Source organism: Paroedura picta, chromosome 7 (assembly GCF_049243985.1).
Source record: "Paroedura picta isolate Pp20150507F chromosome 7, Ppicta_v3.0, whole genome shotgun sequence".
Classification (NCBI taxonomy): domain Eukaryota; kingdom Metazoa; phylum Chordata; class Lepidosauria; order Squamata; family Gekkonidae; genus Paroedura; species Paroedura picta.
The window spans coordinates 57,396,781-57,413,013 of record NC_135375.1 but is presented as its reverse complement, the minus strand read 5'-3'; the positions used below and the strand labels follow the sequence as shown (position 1 = coordinate 57,413,013).

Here is a 16,233-nt window from a genome sequence, read left to right as displayed (position 1 = left end):
AACATTGTTTAGGTTTTGAGAAACGCCAGAAGTGATATGGTTGGGAAGCATAGCTGTGTACACATCCACCCAGGGCCCCTCCCATTCCCACCCCCTCCAAACCTGTGAGGGGGAGAGCAGGTCAATGACCATATATGACCATATCACTGATGAATGTTTAATGAATTTTTAAAAACATAAACAATTAACTCCCACCCATTCAGGAAACCCTTCCAAGACTGTCAAGACTGTTTCATGAAACCCTGGTCGAGAAAACCTGATATATAGTCACGACAGCCGGTTTCTACTATAGAGTTGCAATAACTTGGGCTCTTCATATTTACATCTGAAGGAATTACACTGGGCATTCTTAACCTAAACATCAATCCAAGTGCAGAAAGACTGAAAGCTAACTTGTTGACTGCAAGTTCCAAGCTACAAGAGAGACACAGTGAGAAAAAGTCAGAATTTATTTATTTATTTGTTTGTTTGTTTTTGGATTTATACCCCGTCACCTTGAGGCAGCTTACAGAGTATTACATTAAAACATTAGAATAGTATTATCCACAATATCAAACAATTATGAAGAAGTCAGTATAAACTCATATTCCGGAAACCAACTCAGCTGATCCCGACCAGGGACCAGTATCATTATCCTGATGGTGTAACTCTGGGTTTTGATCTACTGTGTTAGTTATAGAAATGCTTAAGATAGGGCGGGACCCCAGTTCTTAACAACCCCCCCAGCCTTGACCAAATGCCTTGCAGAAGGGCTCTGTCTTGTAGGCTGTGTGGAACCTAGATAGCTGCATGAGGCCCTTAGCTCTTCTGGGAACTCATTCCACCAGGTCGAGGCCAGGTGGATATCCCAGGGGCCTGGGACAACCAACAAATTCATACCCACAGAATAAAGAGCCTGGGCGGGAGCATAAGCAGATAAGCGGTCCCGCAGATAGGTAGGTCCTAGGCCGCATATAGCCTTGAAGGTCAAAAACAGAACCTTGAATTAGATCCGGAAGCAGACTGGTAACCAGTGTAGTTGTCTCAAGACCAGCTGAATATGGGCCCTCCAAGATGTCCTCGTGAGGACCCTCGCAACTGCATTCTGCACCAGCTGCAGTTTCTGGGTCAAAGACAAGGGCAGGCCCGTGTAGAGTGAGCTACAGAAGTCTAGTCTGGAAGTGACCATTGCATGGATCACTATGGCCAAGTGTTCGAGGACAGGTAGGGTTCCAGTAGCTGTGCTTGGCACAGATGGAAAAATGCCATATGGGCTACATTTATGATCTGAGCCTCCATGGGAAGTGAGGCATCAAATATCACCCCCAAATTCCTGGCGGTTGGTGCAGGTGATAATTGCACCCCATCCAGGCATGGGAGGCATGCTGTCTGCTCCTAGAATCACAGAATCATAGAGTTGGAAGGGATCTCATGGGTCATCTAGTCCAACCCCCTGCACTATGCAGGATACTCACAATCCTATCGCTCATCCACTGTAATCTGCCACCTTGAGCCTTCACAGAATCAGCCTCTCCATCAAATGGCTATCCAGCCTCTGTTTAAAAATTTCCAAAGATGGAGAACCTACCACCTCCTGAGGAAGCCTGTTCCACTGACAAACCGCTCTAACTGTCAGGAACTTCTTCCGGATGTTTAGACGGAATTTGTTTTGCATTAATTTCATCCCAGTGGATCTGGTCTGTCCCTCTGGGGCAAGAGAGAACAACTCTGCTCCATCCTCTACATGGCAGCCTTTTAAATACTTGAAGATGGTTATCAGATCCCCTCTCAGTGGTCTCCTCGCCAAGCTAAACAGACCAAACTTCCCCAGCCTTTCTTCATACGTCTTGGTCTCCAAATCCCTCACCATCTTTGTTGCCCTCCTCTGGATACACTCCAGTTTGTCTACAAACTCTTCAACTGTGGTGCCCAAAACTGAACACAGTGAGGCCGAACCAGAGCAGAGTAAAGTGGTACCATCACCTCCTGTGATCTGGACATGATACTCCGTTTGATACAGCCCAAAATCCCATTTGCCTTTTTAGCCACCGAGTCATACTGCTGACTCATGTTCAATGTATTGTCTACTAAGACTCCTAGATCCTTTTCACACATACTACTGCTAAGACAAGTCTCCCCCATCCTATATTGGTGTACACGGTTTTTCCTACCCAAATGCAGAACTTTACATTTGTCCCTATTGAATTTCATTTTATTCAGTTTAGACCAGTTATCGTGCCTGTCCCCTTCTACCCAGCCACAGGACCTCCATCTTGGAAAGGTCCTGTGGCTCCATCTGCCTGAGACATTCAGTAACTGCTTCCAAACAACTGACAAATGTATCTGAGGGAGGGTCCATCCATCTATCCATCAGGAGGCAGAGCTGGGTGTCATCTGCATATTGGTGACAACTCAGCCCAAAGCCCTGGACCAACTGAGCCAGAGGGCACATGTAGATGTTAAGAAGTGTGCGGGAGAGTATTGCCCCCTAAGGCACCCACATGGGAGTACCAAGGGATTTGACAACTCTTTCCCCGCTGCCACCCTCTGAGACTTATTCTGGAGAAAGGAGACCAACCACTTCAGCACGGTCCCCCTAATCCTGGTCACAGTGAGTCGGTGGGCCAACATCTCAGGATCAACTCCTTCAAGTGTGACTGACAGATCTAAGAGTACAATGATGGCTGGATTGCCCCGGTCCAGCTGGTGCCGGATATCAATTTGTTGTTGCCTATTTCACCATCACCATTTCTTACTGTTAAAACTGCTCTACTGTATCATTAATAATGTACAACCCATCCAGACAATGATACTCTTGCCTTACAGCAGTGGTCCCCAACCTGCGGGCCGCGGCCCGGCGCCGGGCCGCAAAGGCCATGGTGCCGGGCCGCGGCTCCCTCTCCCCGCCCCCCCCCGCAATAAAAAACTTCCCAGGCCGCAAGCTTGCGGCCCGGGAAGCTACTTACTGCGGGAGGGCGGGGAGAGGGAATCAGGGCCGGGCCGCGCGGCCCGATCCACGGGTGCGGCCTGCGGGCGCGGCCGGGCGCGGCCTGATTCGCGGGCGCGGCCGGGCGCGGCTCGCGGGCGCGGCCCGATCCGCGGGTGCGGCCCGCGAGCGCGGCCCGATTCGCGGGTGCGGCCGGGCGCGGCCCGATCCGCGGGGGCGGCCGGGCGCGGCTCGTGGGCGTGGCCCGCGCGGTCCCTGTGGGCGCGGCCCGATGCCCTGCCGGTCCCCAGCCTAATAAAGGTTGGGGACCACTGCCTTACAGGACTTGGATAGCTGGCACCACCACTAGAATACCAATAGAGCCATAATAAAGAGACTAAGCCCTATACCAATTCTAATGATAGTTTCAGGCAATGTCTCCTCTTATTTTCTTCCTTACTGAGTTGATCAGCTTACATCCTGAGCAAACTGCTGTAATCTTAAAATGGGCCCTGGGCAGTGCTCACATTGCTGCTGAGCAAGGCTTCCCATGTTAATGCTCACACAGCTTCGAGGGAACATTGGTTTCAGGGTATCTGATAAAGGGAATTTTGACTCTTGACAACGTATGAAGTCTATATTTCAAAAATGTTGTATGTTTCTAAGATATTACCGGGCTTGAGTCCTGATATGGCTATATGGCCAGACGTCCTATAGGACCTAAAAATAAATACATGTTCACTCTCTTATGTGTTCCCATTCCCTGTCAATCATGTGCTTTTGCTGTCTATCCAGGCCAATTTTAATCTGCTTTCCTCACTACTATTACTATTATTTTGATTTTGTCTGTATAAAATCCCAGGAAAACTCCATTAAACCCCCCAGACATAAAAACATGACATAATCCACCCAACACAATAACAGAAAGAAACACGGAAAAACCCAACTACCTTCAGTTATCCATCCCCCCCCAAAATCTCCTAGCGGGGATGGGAAGAGGGGTACTGATGGAACCCGCAAGCACCATTCACACTACTCTATCCTGGGAAGGGGGCTAGATAGATCTTCCTTGCCATGCTGGCCTCAACCATAGACCTGGTAGAAGAGCTCCCTTTTGCAGGCCCTGCGGAATCCCGCAGGACCCACAGCTCCCCGGGTGCTCATTCCACCAAGTAGGGGCCAGGACCAAAAAGGCCCTGGCCCTGGTCAAGGCCATGCATGCTTCTCTGGGGCAAGGAATGAACAACAAATTAGTGCCCATAGAGCATAAAGCCCTGTGGGTGGTATACGGTGACAGGTGGTCCTTTAGATCAGTGGTCCCCAACCTTTTTATCACCGGGGACCACTCAACGCCGGGGACCATTCACCACTCAACGCCTTTTACTGAGGCCCGGTGGGGGGGGGGTAGTTTACTCTTCTACTCTCAACCACTGCCCTAACGCTCTCTGTTCGCTAGGGTAATGTTTAAACATCCCTTCAAAATAAGATACAGACACGCCACAACAATGAACATAAGGAACATTTTATTTTCATGGAAATTTTAACTCTTGACAATGACAAATCAATGGGAACCCTGAGCTTGTTTCTCTGTAACGAGATAGTCCCATCTGGGAGTGATGGGAGACCCGAAGTGTGCTGTAAAGGGCCGGGGGGGGGGGGGATGAAGTAAAGGGCTGGTGGGGGGGGAGAAGGTGTCCTTCGGGGCCCACCTCCAATTAGTCGAAGGACCACATGTGGTCCGCAGCCCACAGGTTGAGGATCGCTACTTTAGATATGTGGGTCCCAGACCAGGTAGGGCCTTAAAGGTTAAAACCAAAACCTTGAACCTGATCCGGGCAGCGACTGGCAACCAATGCGGCTGCCTCAGCACTGGCTGGATATGGGCCCTTGAAGGTGTTCCCATGAGGACCCTAGCAGCTGCATTTTGAATCAGCTGCAATTTCTGGATCAAGCCCAAGGGCAAGGCTGCCTAGAGCCTAACTAATAGGTTAGGCAATATGTGAATGAACTTGACGCCAATACTGGCAATGTTTGAAATAGGTCAATGAGAGAATAGTGTTCTGCTGACATGAAAACCTTTTTTTAATGATAACAATTTAAATGCAAATTCCAGCATAAAATTCTGAGCTAGACAAAACAAATTTGATTCTACTCCTATGAAATCTGTTGTGGGGGGAAAAATCATTGTCTTCAAACCCAGTTGAAAAAAAGTATCTTCAGATTAAGTTTACCAGTCTTGAACTGGCACCAGTGGGAGAATGGTGGAACAGGGACATGGAATGAAGCTGTCAATGCTGCAGTGATGTCACACCTTGGAAAAACCCAGAAGAGGCATCACAACTTTCTAAGAATTGCTTAAACTCTATGATAAACCTATATAGTTTTTGCTGATTCCTTGAGATGGGCTTTTCCAGGAAGTGATGATAAACCATTGCAGATACAAGGAATAATTTCAAAAAAACCCACTGGGTTTACCACAGAGTTTCTAGTGATTCCTAGAGAGCTGTTGTGTCACGTCCAGGTTTCCTTTTCAGAGGGAATTCCCTGTTTTAGTTGGAAGACCGGCAACCCTACTTCTGATACATTTTATTTCCTTTTTCTGAATATTATCAAATAGTGGTGTTATTCTACTATTTGTAGGAAGGAAACCATTTTCTATTACATTTATTTTGGAACCTATCTTTCCCATGTTTTCTTCTAGGATGAGAGTGAAGGAATATTGGGTTAGGAGAGTACTCAAAACAGTACTCAAAACACAGTGAAATGTACCTGGTCTGTGTGTATTGTTGAGAAATAAAGTTACACAGAGAGCTTTTTATATTTGCAAAACTAACATGAATCCTTTATTGTAAGGAACTCTGTTCTAGACAGGATAGAATAGAGATAGGACTCTAATCTAGTCTAACCAACCAGGATAGATGGAGATGGACGAAACATGTTCTGCCCTCATTGTACCAAAATGGAGAAAAGTGGTTGGAGAAAAGGTGTCAGCTGGAAGGAAGGAATTATCTACACATCAAAGGGATAGCATCAGAAGGCTGCTGAGGTTCTTGAGCCTCTCAGGGATCTATCTCTCTGACTCTGTATAGTCCCCCTCTGAAAAGACAGCTCAAAGTCCTTCCCTCCCAACAGTAAATTTGTCCAGGCAATATTCTGTGCCAAAGGCTGCAATCCTAAGAACACTTTCCTGAGTATAAGCTTTTTTGAATTACATGGGACTTACTCCTGAGTACTTGGAACTGTTTTCATCTTGGATAACTTGATCTTTGCATAGCTGTATCACAGCCCTGTTGTATTTCATGGCTCCCATTGTTTGCATTTCTTCTCTGTATGTCTATGTATTAGGTTAATCTTCAAGTGTCATCCTGAAATATCATGTTCCCATAATATTACTTCTGAAAACACAGTGCTATCATTCCATAACATTTCCAAAATGATTTAGTAATGCACTGGATAAAACAAGAACAACATGCTAAAAGTGTTCCATATCCTTTACACACCAGTAGTAGGTCCCAGGTATGTACAGTAAGAGAAAATTTAATGTGGCAGGAAAAAAATAGGTAGGGCAGTACAGTACTCTGACTTTGTTTCTTTGAGAGGTGTCAGAGTCAGAACTCCTGAACAAGATCTCTCTGAAGTGTTGGTAGGGTCACCTGAGTTCATAATCTCTGTGAAGCATCTTGTCTATTTCAAAGGCCCATGCCTGGGCTGTTTCTTTTTCTGGGGGTTCATTGTGTCAGTGAACAGTAGACCACAGCAGCTATGGCCACAAAAGCCTTTTAATTAAGTGAAATCAGAGACCTCTGTGTTCTTACCTGATCTACCACCTGAGCTGCTGAAGTTCCAGCTGCATCAGAAGTGCATAACTTACAACCAGCTGGAACCTACTTGATGTTAGGAACCAAATGGGACTAAATTAACCTTTTAGGCATAAGACTTGGTCTAAGGGTCACTGGGACCAGACAAGAGAAGGACTCAAAAGACTAAGGGATATGATATAGGAAACATATTGCACTGTGCCATAGATTAAACATTGAAAAATAGAAGAAAGATGGAAAATGTATAATTTCATACTTTTTAGTAGATGCTTCAAAATAATATTATAACAGAATATCAGTACCGCAATAAGAATAGTAAAATCTGAATTTGATATTTTCCAGAATAGTAGAGCCGCCCCAAGAATACTTTACTGGGAGTAATTTCCACTGAATACACTTGAATAGGATTCTGACTAGAATTGCTCTTGGAATCTGCCACAGGACTATAGGATGGCAAGGACAGGGCTGGTCTGGTGTAATGGTACTTTCCCAGTTGCTCTCAGCATAACCCACCTCACAGGGTAGTTGTGAGGCTAAAATGAATAAGTGTACAATATTCACTGTTCTGAGCTCATTAGGTAAAGGGCAGGATAAAAATGTATAATATAAATAAAGAAACAGAACTGCTGTTCCCTTCAATGTTTTACTGGGAAACAGGCATTCTCTGTGATCTGAAACAAATTCAGTCTATATTTCATGATGCTAGCTGCTATGTAGACCAAGCCATTCCACAGAGGCCAGATTCATCTTTGCCTTGTGACAGGTGTCAATCCTGCACCACAAGTGATAAAGAAGTGAGCACCTCTACCTAATCAAGTTAACTACAAGCAGATTCCACACATCTGAAATTAAGCCTCTCAGGGAGCAATCACGCTTTCCTGGCAGGCTTACATTTGAGCACTTATCATTTTTAACATAGCTCTAGAAATAAGGTCAGGTTATATACATTAAATAATTAGAATTGGTGGTGGATGGGCAGGTGGCCCCTTGCATCTCTGAATTCTCACGTTAAAAAAGCCAAAAGGACTGTACATGGCTCATATGAAGACTACTTATAATTGAAAATGATCAGACGGATTTTGCTTAGGACTTTCACAGGTTAGCAGTGTTGGTCTGTAGTAGAAGAGCTCGATTTGAGCCCAGTAGCACCTTAGAGACCTGCAAGATTTTCAGTTATAAGCTTCCGACACTCGAAAGGAGCTTAGACTCTCAAAAGCTCATGTCCAGCAAACCTTGTTGGTCTCTATGGTGCTATTGGGCTTAAATCTAGCTTTGCTAAATACTACATATTAGGGTTGCCAACCTCCCCGTGGGAGCTGGAGACAGTGGATTGCATGGCATTATATCCGGATAAGGTCTCCTCCCCAAACCCTGCCCTTCCCAGATTCCACCTAGAAGCATCTGGGATTCCCCAACTCAGAGAACTTCACAGCGTGCATTGACAGCAGCGCAGCAACGAGGCTTTGGATTTTCACGTGGACCCGAAAGCGACCCCCCCCCCCCCCGGCCTGCTCCTTTAATTCATTAACGACGAGGACAGACTACTGTTGCGCGTCTCTTCTATGGGGGCGGTGGTTGGAGGAGCTGCTGGTGGGTCGAGCTGAGCATTCGCCAATCGGCTGCTCGAGTTTGAGGGCGAGACTCTCTTTCGCAGCCCTTTCGGGGCGCGGAGAGCTTTACGGCTCCGGTGCGCGATGTCGCTGAAGTTCGGCCTCGCTGCGCTCTCGCGACGTCTTCTGCTGGGGAAGAGCCCGCCGGCCTTTGCCTGCAGACTCGCTGCGCCCATGTCGACGCTGCTCGTCAGTCAGCCGCAGTATGCGTGGCTCCAGGAGCTGGGGCTGAAAGAAGAGAACGAGGGTGTCTACAATGGCACCTGGGGAGGCAGAGGACAGGTAGGGTTGCCAGAGACGGCCGCGCTGACTTCCCGAGCCAGATCCTGAAGGCGCGCGCAGCCCTCCCATCGGCGCCCTCGCCTTGGCCTCAAATCGGCGAGTTTTTTTGTTGGTTTGTTTTGCTTTCTTCGGAGTGCTCGCCGGCTGTGCAGGACAGCGTCTTGGATCCGGCAGGGTGGGGGAAGGTCGCCGTCCCATTACTTTGGTCAAGTTTGGAGGCGTTTTGTTTTTTTTAATTGTGCTTTAAAAATTAATCTCTGGTCAGTCAAGAGCCTAAAACCAGTTTATCTCTGCTGCACCTTATATTAGGAAGTCACTGTTATATCTAAAAAGTGTTGTGCACCAGTGCTGACCTTAAGACTGTTATGTGTACAGCAGTGGTCCCCAACCCCCGGTACCGGTCCATGGATCAGTTGGTACTGGACTGCAGCTCCTCCTCATCCTCCTCCCCGGATGCTGCCTCGGGGGCTGCCCTGCCACTGTGCTGCCAGATCACCTTTCTTGCTGTCCAGTGGCTGCCATGGCTGGGGCTCCCTCTTGGTGTGGCCCTGCGCAGCGTACTAGGGCGGGAAGTCAGGGGCACCGGCGGGAAAGCAAGTGGAGCAGGAGCTTAGGTGGCAGCAACGTCCCTTGGCAAAAGACTACCCCCACCTCTGGGCCTCAGTAAAATTGTCAAGTGTTGACCGGTCCCTGGTGATAAAAAGGTTGCGGACCACTGGTGTACAGAACTGAGGCTGATAGCGACTTGCTTACCACTAGCTGGTGGATTAACCAGTGTGGCTTCCTACTTCTAAATTAGATACGATGTTTCCTGGGTTTTGATTTAAGTTTACACCTATTGTGTCACTAAATGGTACTGCTTGTGGAAGTGCCAGAGCTTCACATGAAATGTATTTCATCTTAAGATGTTGAGGTCTAATGTGTGTCCAGTGAATCATGCAAGTTAGGCACTTGGGTTGGTAAGGCCAGCTTTCTTGGTTTTCTATGGAGAATGGATATCAACACCCCCCCCATCCCAAAGCAAAGAACCTTTTGAAAGCTGGAAGCTTATTGATTATAGGTCAAGAGAATGTTGAGCCTCCACTGGACAGTCCATACAGCCTCTCACTGGATGTCGATGTTTCTCCTTTGTGCTGCTTCCCGTTATGAGCATACTATGTGCAGAATGTTTGTGTATGCAGACTGCTATGCTGGTCTATATGCAAGGCTGACCATGGCTAAATAGTTCATGCATGTTTTTTGATATGTAGTGACTTTTAAAATTATGTTTCTAATCCATCGGTGTAAGAGAATTGTCTCCTGTTTAGGTTGTGACAACGTATTGCCCTGCTAACAATGAGCCAATAGCCAGAGTTCGTCAGGTAAGGTTTTCTTGTATCTCCAGTATCAAGCTCCAAAAACTGTTTTGTCCTTACACTGTCCCAGTTTAAATTTGGAATATTAATGGTGTAGTCCTAAATAAAGTTACTCCAGTTTAAGGCCATCAAAATAAATTGGCCTCATTTCTTACTGAGAATTCCAGTGGACTGACTGTGGGATGTGGATGCTGAAGGCCTGTGGGTAAGCCTCTCCTGTCTTTTTCAGGCATGTTGAAATGGTACTTTCTGGGAATATCACTGTAGAAGCTGGGGAGAGATGTTAGCCTTCACCTCTCTTTTTTTGCTGTTTGACATGAAGTGTCACAGGATGTTCCCATTGGCAGGCAGGAGAATGTGCCAAAGTATCAGATATGATATAGTTTTCTAATATGAAACTCAGTTTTCTAATATAATTCATACTGCTTATAAATACTATGTTCATGTAACTGTTTTTCAGCTTGACAAGATTTGGAATTAGTGGTTTATAAAATTCTAAACTGAATGTCTTCCCTCTTCTTTTAGTTTTAAATCTTACAGTCTTGGCTAGGCTGATATACAGTAATATTGTAGCATTTTCACTTCTGAAAAACCTCCCATCTACAGATCTGAGAAAGGATATGCAGTATGTCCCATGGTCTCTAGCAACTATTAGAACCTGTTAATGCAGCATTCCTTTCACTTTGTTACTTTTGTATATATATTTTATCAATCATAGGCAAAGTGGATGCTTCTTTTTAAACAAACAAAACCTGTCTACTTTTTAGGCCAGTTTGGAAGACTATGAAGAAACAGTAAAGAAAGCTAAAGAGGCTTGGAAAGCATGGGCAGAGGTCAGTGAAATTACTTCACGTTTTTCCCAGAAATCTTTATTTTCCAAAATAAATAAAAACTTGAATAAGCTGTGGATCCATTGAATAGTCTTTTATTCTTAAAGAAGATATGCATGCAGTTTTCGATCTTTCTTCAGTTTTTTTTGCATGTGTCCCTTGAAAGGCTTAAACATAGTACTGCCCCTTGCTGTATGAATTATGCTGATTGTTACAGATCTGTGCTTATTATTAGCCTGTCATATCAACCTTTTGCTGGCATGATCTGAGTTTGAATTAGAGCTGTGCAGTCTCATTCCCAAGGGCTTGAAGAAGAACCTGGAAGTTAAATCACGTCGGCAATCCATTGCAATATGTTGTGGCTCAAAACCAAGTACATCAATACATAAAAGGTTTCTCAGGCTATTTTAAAAATTGTATGAAAATCCAACGGCACAAATGTTTGGGAGATAAGTTCAGCCATAAACTCATCTGGAAAACCCATGTCCACTCAGCTACTGAAATTGCTAGGGCCAATACAAAAACGCTTTAAAGTATTTTTTAATTTAGGAGGCTGATATGTACCTGCAACTGTTAAGGCTTTTAATTCTAAAATAATTTCTCAGTGCTTATTCGAGACCAGGGTTTGGATTGCTGCCTTTAATCTGAGGCTGAAGGTCCTTTTTTCAGTACCCAAGGTACCTTTTTGAAGGAAGACAATATCAGAAGTGCTTGGGAGAGATAGGTAGATAATAGGCTTGAGTCTCAGCCTTTCCCTCATAATGCTCAGGAATATGGATTGTTGGGAATCTTTGAAGTTGATCAGGTAATTGACCTTGACCATGACAGTACACTAATCCAGGCAAAGCACGTATGCTTTGCATCTAAACTAGGGATTCCTCCCTGTATGCTATTTCTTTCTTATTTGAAACTTTTCACAATCCTTAGCCACGGATGTGCTTGCCAGATTGAATGTTCTGCTGACTGCAGAATTGAGAGGATGATTTACTTACAATCCCATTTTCAGATTTTGATCCAGAAATAAGTATCTGTTGCTAAATATTTGACAATAGTGAGTTCCTTAAAATGCTGCTAAAATAAATGTTATCCTGCTGACCTTATGAGAAGTTATATAGATCCACTATTATATATTATCAATTTTTATTTTTTGCTTTTTGGAGATGCATATGCTTTATTGTTTTGGTATTTTGCCTTTTTTCCTGTTGTGTTTTGTAACATTGGTTATGCTTCTTTGCCTTGTTAAGGTATATTGCTTTTATGCTTAAGACCTTTTGGTTTGGTGCCATACTTCTCTAAACTACAACAGTGCCATCATCTTTTGTCTCCTGACAAGACTTTAATTGTGGGGTCCTACGGGGTTTGAACATTGAAATATATATATTATATAATTGTATTGCAACTTTAAAACAAGAACCAAAATGTCATTTGTAAATGTTTAGAGATTACCTGTATGGAAGTTCCATCTTTGTATAAGTTTTGTGCATTTTCAAAACAGATGTATTCAGTTAACAATCAGTGTTCAAAAAAGGTCAATTGTAGCTTTTAACAAATGTTGGCATGTCTGTACTTGGGTAGTCTTAAGCAGTTTAAGAAAACCATTATTTAATGTAACATAACCAATGCAGTTTTTTACTTCTGACTATTTTTGAATAGTGGCCAAGGATGTCAACAAAAGTTGTTGCAATTTGTAGGAAAGATGTTCTCTCAAGGAGGGGGAAATTGGGATGTGATGCCTTCTTTGATGAAGGATAAATGGAACAGAAAATTAAGTTTACTTGGTCAACATTTATGTTGAATTCTGGATAGAACATAGTAGAAGGAAAAAGATACCAAACTCAGGTATCACTCTTAAATAGGAGACTGAGCCTGTAAGGGCTTATATAATATGGAAATCAATTAAAGTTGAGGCAGGTGCAGGTGAGTGAACTTGCATTTGTCCGTCCTGAGCACAGTCTCAATTAGCTTTCTTTCCTTCTGAAGTGGAGGATGTGCTTCCCTTCTCTGAGATTCCTTTCTGCCCACTAGATTAGAAAAATACATACACTCCTACTACTTGAAGTTTTTGGTGAGGCCAAATTAAGAAATATAATAAAAAATGAGAGTTAATTCTGAATAGACCTGTTTACGATTGCTCTCATAATTTATATATTCTGTTTCTGATGTTGAATTAGCTATTCACCATATTCTTACAGAGTGTTTTTAGATAAGATTTCAGGTGCCTTTACTCTATATTGAGCAAATTGATTTTAAAATCCTTTCTTATTGAGTGAAATTTTGAGGATCATAAAGTGTGGTTTAAAGAAACTTTCTTAATTTCTTATGTAGGTTCCTGCACCTAAACGGGGAGAAATTGTGAGACAAATTGGTGATAACTTACGAAAGAAAATCAAAGTCCTGGGAAGCTTGGTATGTTTTGCTGGAGAAACCATGGTTGTTGTTACAGTCATCATTTCCAAAATTCTTTAGTATATGGTAAAAGAAATATTACAATTTCTTGCCCTTCTCACTTGCCCTGGCAATATAAACTATTTTGGAGTATTATACTATGATTTACTAAAGAACTCTCCAAAAGTAGCATTTATAATGGGAAAGAAATACTTTAAATTGTGAATGTGCTATACTTATGGAACTTGTGCCAAAAGAAGTGGAAGTCCTCAAAAAAATTGTTGGGTTAATTCTTAAGTTGATCTCTGCATCCCATTAACTCCAGGATGTATCTATATATATGTGTGGACATGCTGAGATGATGGTCCAAACAAAAGTTTCCCTTACTGGTAAAGGTGTCTAGAGAAACAGATCATGTGTGAAATTTAAATCTTCTGTGCAATCGTAGCAGATCACAATAGAAGAATTCATGGTCACTCAATGAAATTAATGAGTAGTAGAACAGATACAAGGAAGTCTTTTTCATTCAAAGAATGATTAACATATAGAATTCATTACCACAGGAAGTGGTGGTGACTACAAGTGGAGATTGGTTGAATATATGGCAGGGACTGAATAAACATATGGGGCCAGAGGTTCATGTGTGGTTACAACAGGTGGTCACTTGGACTGGCGGTTCAGGAGATAAAGAACAGACCCTGTGTAAGCTAGATACATGAAACTTGCAAGGAATCTCTAGCTGAACTGTCTTCTACCTGCCCTCCATGCTTGAAGAGGATTGGATTTACAAGGTTGAAATTAGCCCTTCCCCTCCCGAAGGTGCCTACAGGAAAGTCCTTTGGGGAAATAACAGATGATCATTTCCCCCAAAGCACTTCCTTGGGAGCACTTTCTTTGGGGGGCTGTAACATGGACCCCGTAAATCTAATCCTCACTAAACTTGGAGTGTGTGTAGAGGAGAATCAGCCAAAGATCGCCTGTGAGGGGGCAGTTCTACTGCCTCACAAGCTGTGAACTGTTTTGTTTGGCCCCTTAAGGTTTATGACTGTTCATGGTGTGCAGAGTCAGCATGCCACAAATTGAACTGCATTTTCCCAATTCATGCCCATCCCTAATCTTAATACTTCCGGAGATTTTTTTACTGGAGGTTATTGATTGCTGATATCTGCTTTACTTACATATAGTGTCCTCATCCTATGGGCTGGGACGGAGGCATTTAGGTCATTTATTGTATAGTATATGCTTTATATTTTATGCAAAAAGAATTGTTGTGCCCTCCTCTCTTTACTTTTCTAAGCCATTCTGGCAAAGATATGTTCTTTGTGCCGTACTTGGTACACTAAAAAGTCATAAAGAAATGCTAATTTGGTCGATTTCCAATACATCTATGACATATCTTCAGGTTTCCTTAGAGATGGGGAAAATCCTTATTGAAGGTGTTGGTGAAGTCCAGGAATATGTGGATATCTGTGACTTTGCTGTTGGTTTATCCCGAATGATTGGAGGACCAATCTTGCCTTCAGAAAGTAAGCTTTCATATTTTCTTCCTTATATCCTATATTGCTTCCTATTAAAATATCAGACTGTAGAGAATGTCAGCACTGTGAGCTCTGCGAGTGCATCTACTGCCATTGTCTGTAACTTGAGGCATACAGCTGAGATTGGGTATGTTTTCAGAATCTCCAGCCCTCAAGAGCAGACTGAGATATACTGCCTATGTCTGAAGCTTTGCCTGTTACTACCTTGTATGACCTTGAATCCTCAAAGTTACTAAAATGAATGGTATACGCCCAGATCCTATGCATGCTTATAAGCCCACCCTGTTCAAGTGCACAGAGGACTGTAGTTTGGGGAATGTTAAAATCCTTATTTTAGTTTCTGTAAAATCTCCCGCAATTGCTTTCCCCTTCAAAAATAAGAATAAAAATTGGAACGCATGTAATCTTTAACCTGAATTGCCCGGAGAAGGACCAGAGAATTAAGCTTTTGTTCTGTGTATGATATCGGAATCTGTGCCCTTTTCATTATTGACTAAACTAAGCTCAGTGGACCAGACTAGCCTAGCCTATCACACAAGGCAGCGATTAGGATAAAATGGATATGTTGCTTCAACTCCTTTGAGAATGGGATAGATAAATAAAAAGAATGAAATTCTGTGCTTGCTAAACAAAAACTGTCTGCTTCTTAACCTTTTGTTTTCAGGACCTGGTCATGCCTTAATAGAACAATGGAATCCTGTGGGATTGGTAGGAATCATTACTGCCTTTAATTTTCCCGCAGCAGTTTATGGCTGGAACAATGCAATTGCAATGGTCTGTGGCAATGTCTGCCTCTGGTAAGACAATCTGGTTACCTTTGTGATGAATATTTTAAGTGGTGACTCCTCTAACTTAGAGAGCAAGGTAACTCTGCTTTGAGAAGGGATACAGAAAGTACACTTGTTTAAATGTTTAGGAATAATTATTTATGTGTCACAAAGGGAAGCCTCATGGAAGGAGGGGAAATCTCACCCCGCAGTGCAGGGGAGGGAGGGGAGGTGTGGACCAACAGCCAGCTTAGGGTGGGAACGGCCACTTGGGATGCTGAAGTGCCCAACCCTAGACTGTGCAGTGTTGGTTGCCATTTTAGCTTGCTAGAGCAATCTAAAATTACACCTAAATATTACTGCTTCCCTGTGAGCAGATGTTGCTTTTTTACTTTAGTTTGTATGTTTCCATATTTTCCTGCAGTTCTCTTGGATTTGTAAAAACATCTAAACTATGCTTGAACGGCCCCCTTTTTATTTGCATGGTGTTTCTTTGTTAATAATTAAATATGAGTTGCCGCAGTAATTCTTGTACCTTAAGTTTCAGTTCAGATCCCATTTACTATTATTTTCACTTTATCTCTTAGTCTCACTTACCTCACAGGGTGTCTGTTGTGGGGAGAGGAAAGGGAAGGCGACTGTAAGCTGCTTTGGGACTCCTTCTGGTAGAGAAAAGTGGCATATAAGAACCAACTCCTCCTCCTCCCTTAAAGGCTATCATTGGAAGCTTGCTTTTAAAAATG

At 43.5% G+C, this 16,233-nt stretch overlaps 1 protein-coding gene across 1 annotated transcript in view; it reads left to right on the top strand.

Annotated features, from left to right (window-relative positions):
* Positions 1-8,356: 8,356 nt before the first annotated feature.
* ALDH7A1 (aldehyde dehydrogenase 7 family member A1) overlaps positions 8,357-16,233 on the top strand; it is a 28,618-nt gene continuing 20,741 nt past the window's right edge. The window contains exons 1-6 of the mRNA XM_077344442.1: positions 8,357-8,615; positions 9,923-9,976; positions 10,738-10,803; positions 13,126-13,206; positions 14,588-14,711; positions 15,388-15,520. Of these exons, the coding sequence (XP_077200557.1) occupies positions 8,418-8,615; positions 9,923-9,976; positions 10,738-10,803; positions 13,126-13,206; positions 14,588-14,711; positions 15,388-15,520 (656 nt within the window). The 5' untranslated portion in view covers positions 8,357-8,417. The remainder of the gene's footprint in view (positions 8,616-9,922; positions 9,977-10,737; positions 10,804-13,125; positions 13,207-14,587; positions 14,712-15,387; positions 15,521-16,233) is intronic.